This window comes from Tetrao urogallus (assembly GCF_951394365.1).
Source record: "Tetrao urogallus genome assembly, chromosome: 3".
NCBI classification, from domain to species: Eukaryota; Metazoa; Chordata; class Aves; order Galliformes; family Phasianidae; genus Tetrao; species Tetrao urogallus.
In genome coordinates this window covers 84,456,749-84,466,958 of record NC_136815.1, presented here as the reverse complement: position 1 = coordinate 84,466,958, position 10,210 = coordinate 84,456,749, and the positions used below count along the sequence as shown (strand labels likewise).

The window sequence follows — 10,210 nt, the reverse complement described above, 5'->3', positions numbered from 1 at the left end:
ATCTCCTTGGGGATCTGACTAAAATCACATCTGCATTGGCTATCTAATAGCTAGGCAGAGGTAAAATACAATTCCCTTTTTCTCATGCACACTAATTACATTAAGGTAACCATATTATGGTAACATGATTTTCTTTTCAAGCTCAGCATCAAAGGCAGCTACGCTGTTTTCTCCGTAAATTCAAATGCTGCTTTATTTATTTTGCTTCCATTTTTCTTATTTAGAACAATTTCTAAACAGCGACAGGCCTTTAATGACACTCATGACTCAGAAATGTTTGCAAATGTAGTCAGTGTCCATTAACATGTGTCACTTAGGTTAATTGTTGCTAAAAGTGAGCCAAAACAAAAAGGCAAATATATATGCATCCAGCAGTATGATAATGATCATCACCATTTGATCAATCTTCCCTGTGAGTTATATCTGCACATTACTTTGAGGTAGCGCTAGAAAGAAGCGGTTGGTCCAGAGCATCCCTGCAAAAAGAAACATTCATGGCTTAAGTACCATTTACTCTTCATGCATTCTTTTAAGAACTCTTTAACCTTTCTTGACAGTTGCTTTTTCCTTGCTCACTGACCACGAGATTAGTAGTAGCCCCTCAAACCTTCCTGATCACAGAAGAGATAGGAAACGAAACACTACTATTCTTGAACAATCTAGCAGGTTCTGTGTAAAGGTACCCTCTATTGCAGCTGTACCCAAATGAAAGAGTTTATGAAATTACTCATTACTGGGTATTCTTGTAGAAAACTTCAAACAAAAGTAAACACCAGTTCAGCTGAGTGAAACAAAACAGAACTAGAAGCAAGCTATTGTGGGGTTGAAGTAGTATGTATATATTTTTAATTTAACAAGTCTGAAGCAAATCAAGCTCCCATTGCCATCCCATCTTTGCAGATCTGATAAACTGACAGCAGACACCCACATGATGTGTTCAGCTAAAAAGGCTGGCAGTTGTCAAACAGCTGTGAGTTTACTCAGTAAAAAGACTCAGAGAAGCACTCTAGCAGTTTTGGTGCAATTCCATCTTCTTGTACTGGCCATCCACCAGCAACAGCACAGGAAGAAACCTGCCATCCTCTATGCTCTGATGGCAAAGAATTGTACTGCACACGCTACCCTAATCCCATGTACACACTCCTAGCAGGAAAGAGGAATACACCAATAAGTCTCAAGAGACAAAAAAGAGGTCAGAAAACTGTTGTAGAACTGTTGCACACCAGCTGCAACCAACACCCTTTTCCTCACCTCATTTCTGTTAGTGTTGACTGCAAGAGAATATGCTTCCAACATTTCTCAGATCTGGAGAACTAATGGCTCAAACAATTCTCATTCACTGAGCTACAAAAAAAATAGTACTTTCACTACCTAGGTACTTCATAGTCCGGAACAGAAGGAGCATGTATCTGACAACAGTCATAGAGCATTAAGACTGCACAAAATGGGGTGGCCAGACTTGTTTTTCTGAGGTTGGCATACTTTGGTCATACACCATCACTGTATCAGACTAAGTGAAATCACATACCTACATGGGCCCCTCATTACACAATTCACATATTATAGACCAACTTTGCTAATACAAAAAAAAATTAGCACAGGTACTTCACAGTATTCGTTATGGCAACAGATATCCCTAATATCACATTTTTGGTGGATAACAACAAATATTTCCATAACACAATGAAGGCAACCTAAACACAGGGTTCAGTGATGCTATGCAAACTTTGTCAAAGCAGTTATTATGCAGGCACAGACCTGGAAGCAGTCTTGCTGCTAGTCAGGATGCTAGATATAAAGTCCTTTGCTTAGCTGACCAATTTGTACTTTTAAGCTCAAGCACCACAGCTATGTACAACTGAAGTGGCAAACCTTGTAAGCTTTTGAAGCTTTACCACCACCATCCAAATTCAAGAAGCCTATGCTTATCATCTTGAGTTTTTCCCCTGCTTAGTCCCCTGAAACAATTCCATATATGCACACAAGCAAGTTATTTCCCTCTAAATTCTCTCTGCTTCATCTTTCACCTCTCCCTAACATCGTGTTCTAGTTACTAAATCCCCTCACACTAATGCTCCAAAGACTCACCTCACACAAGGGAATGGCCCAACAAATCCCTGTACTGAGCTCCAGCGTGTCTCTGCTTTGGGGAGAGCTAGCTGCAGCTGCTCAAAGTGATGCCATTACCCCTGCCTTCCTACACATATGCCTGCACTAAAAGCAGGAAGAACGCATTTCTAGTAGTCCAAAGGCCTCTTCCATTTCAGAACGTCCTGGCTTCATGGCAACATTATGACAATATTACCACCACAACTTAAAACAGTGAAGAAAACAGAGGGAATTTCTGGTCATCAGCTCATTCAGGAATAGCACATAGCTTATAACCACTACTTTCATTACCTGCATCAAGCCATAACCTACACCACTCCATAAAAAAAGGCCAAAGAACTTAATTCTTGCCTGCCATCACAACAGTTAGATCTCCCCTACAACACACACAGTAGTATCAAACCACCTCACCTGGCTTTAGCAGCTTCCACAGCTATTGTTACAGCACTTTCTGCTCTCTTTTTTCCTAGAATATTCTACTGTCTCTAGCCTGACCTATTTATCATTACATACATTAAGTAACAAGTAATCCAATACACAGAGGGTTAACTAAACCCTATGTCTGGAAAATAATTTACAGCTTTCAAGATGAAAGTAGCAATGTGGGTGCTTCTAAACTAACTTGAAACTAATTTTCCCGCCTTCCTTTCTTTGAATAGTCATCACTTCAAAGTTCTGTAACCTCCTAACTATAAAAACATTTAAATCACCAGGAATATCACAGAAATTGCCAACGATAGGGAGGAAATTGGAGAGTTGTTACTAGGATATTTGTGTTTTTGTTTGCTTTTTGTTGTTCCCAATGTGTTATTCCCTCCTTTGAGCCAGCAAGTTATCTCCAATAATTTTCAGGTTGAAAAGTGCATTGTATACACGCGTATACAACATACACACTGTAAATGTATGAAGTGTGAGCTGAGAAGTATAACACTTAGAAAGGTAAGCAAGAGCTGAATGCTGAGGCTGAAACTGACAGCAGGGATCATCCTTAGTACATGGAACTTCGGCAGCTATGGCAGCTGAAGTCTGAACTTCTGTATGCTTAAAGTACCATATTTATAAACCAATTTTAACTGACGCAGATTAATAACAGTGCCAGATGTCTGCAGGAGGAAGGGAGCACAAGAAATTTCATAGCAAAACTTAGGAACATTTCCCACCCTGTACTTTTGAACTAAACAAGTAGTCTACAAGTGAGTGCTAGATTTTGCTAGTGTCCTAACACCCGTACAAAAATAAAGATGAATGAGATGCCCTTACTACCCCCAATTAAATTCTGTAAGCCAGAAGAGAATGTCCTACGCACATGTAAGAGTGAAGTCCCTTGCTGGCAGGTTTGCAGAAACAAAATTTTATTTACACAGGCAAGTCTATCTTTAGACCTCAATTAACTCTTTACATTTCTAGAATATTTACATGATTTCATGATGCTCCAAGAATAGAGTGATGAACAAAAAAAAAAAAAAAAAAGGATTACAGAAACTGTCAAAAGCATAGCAAAAAAAATCCAACCTATCGTTGTGCTTTAAAACTTATGATCTAGAATAATGTAGAAGTGTAGTTTTAGCACCTTGGTCATAACGGCCATGCTATATAAGACACTTAAATAGCAGAGGGGATTTCAGAAGTGACCGTATCCAGAGGTTGCCAGTGACAATTCATAAGCGAATCATAGAGTTCTTCACTTGTCTCCATAAATTGTCTGTTCATTTCATCAACATCCAAATACAACTGTGGATCTGAAAATAAAAGCCCAGTAAGTAAAGCATCAGCACTGAGGTATGCACACAAAAATCTCAAGAGATATGCCTAGTAAAACATTTTTGCTAACCAAAGTAAATAGATTTAGTAATAATTTTAATAAGACGTTTATTCCCCTAAAACTTTAAACAAACCTGACAACTCCAATTTTCTTCTGGGGATTTGTGTATTAGAAGGCTAGGACTCTATTTGTCATTCAAGATAAAATCAGGTTTAGAAATAATCAACAACAAAGCCTTCACAAAAATCATGTATTCATTTCTGCTATACTAGGTACTCCATGTAATAAAGCTTTCAACACAAGAGCAAGATGCCTCCGTACGAGAAACTGCCTGCAAGCTTCCCAAGACCAAGAATTACATTTTGTACCAAATCTATAAGTGGAAGCTGAACCTGCCTTTAGAACCTGCAATGTAAAGCTTTTACCTCACAGTATGGAAAACAAAGCTCATGCTTATGAATGAGTTTCCTCATGTAGAATCTGCTTAGTGGATCAATACAAGGAAAATAAATCCCACATCAGAACTTTTCAAAACAGACTGAAGGCACAATTACAGGAACCCTACTGTAGATGCCTCATTTTATTTCATATAGCATATGTCATATTAGCTTTAAAACCCCTAAGTGATCTCAGATGAACCACAGAGGGCTGACTCTTGTATCAGCTCCATTTCCAAGATCCTCTTCCAGTTCATCCAGCCTTGCATTGTTTAAGGGCACAAGTATGGCTAAAGACAGAAGACACAATGACAGAATCATCATTACCTTCAGTAAGCAGGTCATCACTGATTTCAGCCATAGCCGAAGATTCCTGCAAGACAGAATGTAATCATTTTACAAAGCTTTATAAATTCAAAATAATGCTGTTACCCTGAGACATTCTCTCTTTCCACAGACATACAAAACGCCATTTACCCTTGCGGTTACTTTTAAAAGAAAGCAAGTATTAGAGTAGAGGTTGGAAGGGACTTCTGCAGGTCATAACTGACTAACTGACCAAGATAAGCTCATTTGCAACAGCTATCTGCTCTGAGCAAAGCATACTGGGGAAGAAAGAACAGAAGAAGCATACATAGTTGTGCTGTCAAAACTGTTATTTGTTATACATAAACAAATAACATATCAACCACTAATTCTATGCATAAACTATAAGCACTATAAGCACAGATACCTCTGAAGGCAGTCTGCTGTTCTAATCTCCATGCTAAGCAGACAGCATAGTTTCAGTTTCAGAACATATTTGCTCCAATTCACACAATTTGTACAGCTATCCATAAAGTTTCCTTATTTAAGACAAGTGCGTAGTGTGTTTTACCTCAAACACAGCTGGGGCCATAACAGCATCTCCTAAAGAGCAGTCCCCAATAGCTTGCATGCTATCATAGGCAGCATAGGAGTTGTAGTTATACTCAGCATATGCATCATAATTCCACTGTGAGTAGTAGTTCTGATAATCCTGGTAATAATCATTGTAGTTGTATGACTGGTACCGCTGGAATTCCGCTTTCAGTCTGAAACACGAAAAGTTGAGAGTTTGAGAATCACAAACTGTAAACCCAGTTTTCCAGTTACACAACGTGCCAGCTTACACATTTCAAAGCTTAAAAGGAAGCTTTCCTAAACAGCTGCATTAAGTGACAGCTTAAGGCACGGCACAAGATCTTGTGTTTAAACAGAAGCAGATGTCCTCACCTTCGCCAATATCAAAAGCAATTGCTTTGCATTAAATCCAGAGCTTTGACACTACTATCATACAGAGTATTCTTAGTGTTGGCATAAGCAAGCTGCTCATTAGCCTTTGTGCTCTGCAAAGATTAATTTAAAACCAGAGACATTTCTCAAGCACAGCTGCTTTAAAGATGCAGTCTTAACCCTTTCATATTTTGTTTGGTTAATTACAAGATATTTCTTCCAGAAAGATGTGAATGAAGTCAGATTATCCATTGCAGAGAAGCATCTTACACTGCCTGCTAGTTTGCCTCTACCTGCACAGTTTAGTTTATCAAGCATTCACTAGTGGCCAAGTACAGCTGTCAGGTGAAGCCAGTCTTGCTTAACACCATACTTCTAATTGTTCAGCAAGACAACCAAATCAGTGGGGGAACTATGAAATACACTTTTTTTTTAATGAAAAAGGGGCCACGTGATTAATTTTCATTACTCCCCCTTGCCTGAGATTTTTCTCTGGGGCAGCCTCACACAAGTGGCGAGAATCAAGACAAGGGTTATCTTAACTAAAACTAATGCACACTGCATAAAGGACATTCAGATAACCATGCTACGTACTGCAGAAAATCCTTTTTAGACATGTTTTCACTAATTCTATACAGGCAGACCTCCTCTTAAAGTGGGGAAGCAGAAAAATCAGTCATGTACATTTTTGTGTGTGCTGAATAGAAACTGAAGGAGTTCAGAAACAGTCACCAAAATGAGTAAACATTCATGTCAAACTGTTTAGTTTGACAACTGGATATTTTGATGCCAAGACAGATACTGAGCCCTTCAGAAACATACTAATGATGTAAATTTTAATACCTACGTTGTATTTGTTTCATCACTGTAAAGTACATAGGTCTTAATATAGATATTCTATTGCCCTGCTACTGTAGGGAACAATTATCTTGAGACTTCTGCTTCCAACTGCATTTCTCCTTAAAAGTACTGTTAACATCCTTCTGGACAGCAGAAGCAGGGAAACATGTTTGTGTGACCTGTTTTGTTTCTAAAATAATTATGGTCACAGCAATTTTAGATAGTGCTCTCTCAGGCAACAGCATTTCCATTCTAAAGCAAAAAGAGGCAACATGTGCAGAATTATGCCAGGTAAACAGAAACAAAAGTAACATTTCTTTCTGTGTAACAGAATACACAAGCTAACCTCGCATACATACTGAAATTGTTCATATGAAGGGTTTTTTCCCAGTATCCTGGATCAAAATTTATCAAATTTAGTATTAATTCTTTTAAATGTTCGGAGTTGAATTGCCTTAAGTAACTGACAGACCTGAGATGAAAAGAGTGAAATCCCTCTCAGAAAGTGCTACACTCCCCACTGCCTAAGCTACTGGAAAGTAGAGAACAGTACTTTGAAAACAGTTCTAGCAAAATTTCCCTTGACTTTCTCCCTATATTCCTACGTCTTTTCCCCACTTAAGAATTCCTTTCCCCACCAGCCTACTGTAAAACCAGGGATGTGCTTCTTTCCTCTAACTAGAGAGAAAGGTCTAAGAACAAAAGCTCCCTGTCCCTTCTACTTTATTCAGGCCCAAACCTGGAAAATATTTACAAATGCATTCAGCTTTGCTAAGAAATGAAATAAAGCTGGCTGCAAGAGCAGATAAGCCCAAGCTACGCTGTGTGGTTAGACTGCAGTTGGATTCCCCCAGCAATCCTGAAACAGGCTGATAAATCCAGGGAGTCAAAACAATCTCTCTGCATTCTTGATTTTGTAGACTGCATCCTACAGCCAGTGTTACAGCAAGGGCCACAGACTTTACAAAGGCAGAGCTACGAGAATCTGATTATTTAGAATAACTGTATCAATGCACAACTCATTGGTTACCTTTTAGAAATTCCTATGCTCAGCCGGATTCGTTTTCCCCCCAGACCTGGTGCATTCTGGCAGTCTTGCAGTGCCCTCATCTGATCACCTTGCTCACCAAATCTGACATAGGCATACCCTCTACAATTTTCAAAAGGGAGAAAACAAATTCTAGTATGCATAACAGTTACAAGACTAATGAATTCAGTTTGTCTTCTACAAAAACAGAAGGTAGCAGCTACTATCGCTTCTATTATTTAAGCAACCTCTCTGGCATATGCACGGAAGAGGCTTTCACCAAATCAAAAACTTGGGCCAGAAGCAAAAAGCCTGCTCTTTGCTAGCAATAAGATGCAACTTGCTGAGAGCCAGCAGAATAATACATTTTAATTGCTATCTGCATAAGTAATCAGATTCTATATTTCTGCATAGACAGAGTTCATTTATCAGTTATTAACACACTCCTGCTACTGTAGAACACTAGTATTCTTTTCAACTGCCTTCTCTTAAGCTTCTTGAATTAGTCTGTTACAGGCAGCACCGCCTGAGCATAAACTCCTGCATTCCTGCTTGACTCACTGCATGGCCAACAGTTTCAGCTAGGCTTTATTTACTATCAGTAAAATTGTATTCAATCTCCCAAACCCCTCAGATTTGCCAGGCCTCGTGCTTTTCTCCCACACAAAGAATGGGAATTCTGACCTCAGTATTGCAGATGACAGATACAAAGCTGCACCGATTTCAGTGCACAGCTCTCCCTTCTCCCAGCATCTGATTATTTTTTTTTTTTAATGTAAATCTACATGACTAAATCAAAGCTTTTCAAAGTTAACTAACTGCTTAAACCAGCGTTTCAGAAACTCAAGGACCTGTGCTGCTAAGAAAAGCAGTGCTTAAAACTAATCTCATTCCTCTTGCTTCAGAAAAAAAGCAGGGAAGTTCTGCCACGAGTTCTTACATATCACTACAGAAGCAGGCACAACCAACTGCATTACAATCCCCACTGGATTACCTGGAATATCCCAGCAGGTCCGTTGCTATTTTGCAGTCAAGACATGAGGGATACCTCTTTAGGAAATAGTCATAGAGCTGGAAATCATCCACTTCTGGAGTAAGCTCCCCAACAAATATTGAATAATCTGGTCTTTAAGAAGATAAAGAACAGTTTTAAAACTTTCAGACCAAAATAGTGATTCCAGTATTAAAACAATTATTATATTACAGCTTGTTAGAACCAGACAAATTAGTCTAGAGCACTTCAGTGCAAAAGACACTGAAATGTACAGAACTGCAATGCCATCACACCAGCACGGTTCTCTAGTATTGTAGGTCTAACTCTACTGCTTTAGCAACAAGGATCCATCTTCTTTCAGAAATTTGTTTCAAAAAAATCAACATATTTACTTGGTATATATATATATATATATATATATATATATATATAGCAGGGGGATGGAACTAGCTGATCTTAAAGGTCCCTTCCAACCCCAAAGCATTCTATGATTGCCCAAACAAGAGGCACAGAAATACCCTGACAAATTAGCTCATACTTCAGCCGCGGCTGTGACTGTTTTGCCACCGCTTGCCAGTGACCACAGAGTTTTTCAAGTGAGTGATGACATTCAGTGGTCACCATCAACCTCAGCAGATAAAGAGAGCCAGAGCTTTTCATGTTACAAGGGCTTTACCTGACTGTACTGCTGGTAGTAGTAGTAGCACTAACAAACTCTATTCTTCCTGGTTTTATTTTGTTCTTTTTCTTCCGCTTCTTCTGCGGTGTTCTCCACCAGCTGTAGGCCTGGAGACATTCTCGCTTTTTCCCAAGTAAATCCTGTTGGGATAAAAAACACCTCTATAGTATTTAGCCTCATTTACATTCCTCCCTCCCACTCCCCATCACCACAGGTGATTTCCCCATATTCACCTTGCCCTTGAAAGAAGCCTGGGGTCCCATTTCTCCCTCCGCCTCCCATGAGGGAAAGCAGCCTCTGGGGAAAACGCCTGGCAAAAATAACAGAGCCAAAGGATTGTATGAACAGCCACATTCCCCTGACTTGTCAAGCTGGCTAACGGATTGACAGCTTCCTCTTGGAATTCGGAAGAAAGCAGTTAGTCCTTCGATGCTGGTCAATCCTAAATGTTAAGTAGCTCCAGGACTGGACTGTGCTCCACCTGAGCTCTAAGACTCTCAAAAAAAAAATAAAAAGCCCTCAGTGGCACAGTGAGCCAAAAAAATTTATATATCAAACTATCATTCTTGCTCAGAAAGGGATCTCAGCTGTCCCTACTTCTCCTCTCCTAGGAATTCTTCTTTGCTTCTATGAGATGCCTCTCCTCACTAGCTAGCAGTGGGCTACTCTCCCAGGCCAGGAACAACATCAGGAGGCCCATTAATGAAACGTAAGAAGAAGACCACAAACCAACTTGGCTGAGGGAAAGCGCTAAACCCAGATGCAAGGCCAGGAAGAAAGAGGCATAAAAAGCACCTCAAAAAAAAACAAACAACAAACTGCAAACCCCAAAAGCCAGTTTAAAAAATGTGGGGTAACAAAAAAAAAAAAAAAAAAAAAAAAAACCAGCCATATTAACAGGCTGCCTCCCTCATGTAATATTCTGAAGAACAATTTCCAAAAATAAGAATGGTATTTTTCAGTATCATTTTTAACTTTACTTACGCAGCGTTTAACGTTCTTCCTCTAGAACACCTCTACATAACTTACATAGAGAGTGTTATTTGCAAGATCCTTCAGAAGAACTCATGCTCAAATAATCCAAACTGCAAAGTTTAATGCCATGCTC

At 39.3% G+C, this 10,210-nt stretch overlaps 1 protein-coding gene across 1 annotated transcript; it reads right to left on the bottom strand.

Moving 5' to 3' along the window:
* Window positions 1–3,592: 3,592 nt before the first annotated feature.
* LOC306944499 (tRNA selenocysteine 1-associated protein 1-like) lies at window positions 3,593–9,365 on the bottom strand (the record flags this gene model as incomplete). The annotated part of the gene is made up of 7 exons (XM_079533040.1): window positions 3,593–3,848; window positions 4,636–4,681; window positions 5,186–5,381; window positions 7,433–7,552; window positions 8,424–8,555; window positions 9,100–9,242; window positions 9,336–9,365. The coding sequence occupies 7 exons, from the start codon at window positions 9,363–9,365 to the stop codon at window positions 3,712–3,714; spliced, it is 804 nt and encodes a 267-aa protein (XP_079389166.1). The 3' UTR covers window positions 3,593–3,711.
* Between the last annotated feature and the right edge of the window lie 845 nt (window positions 9,366–10,210).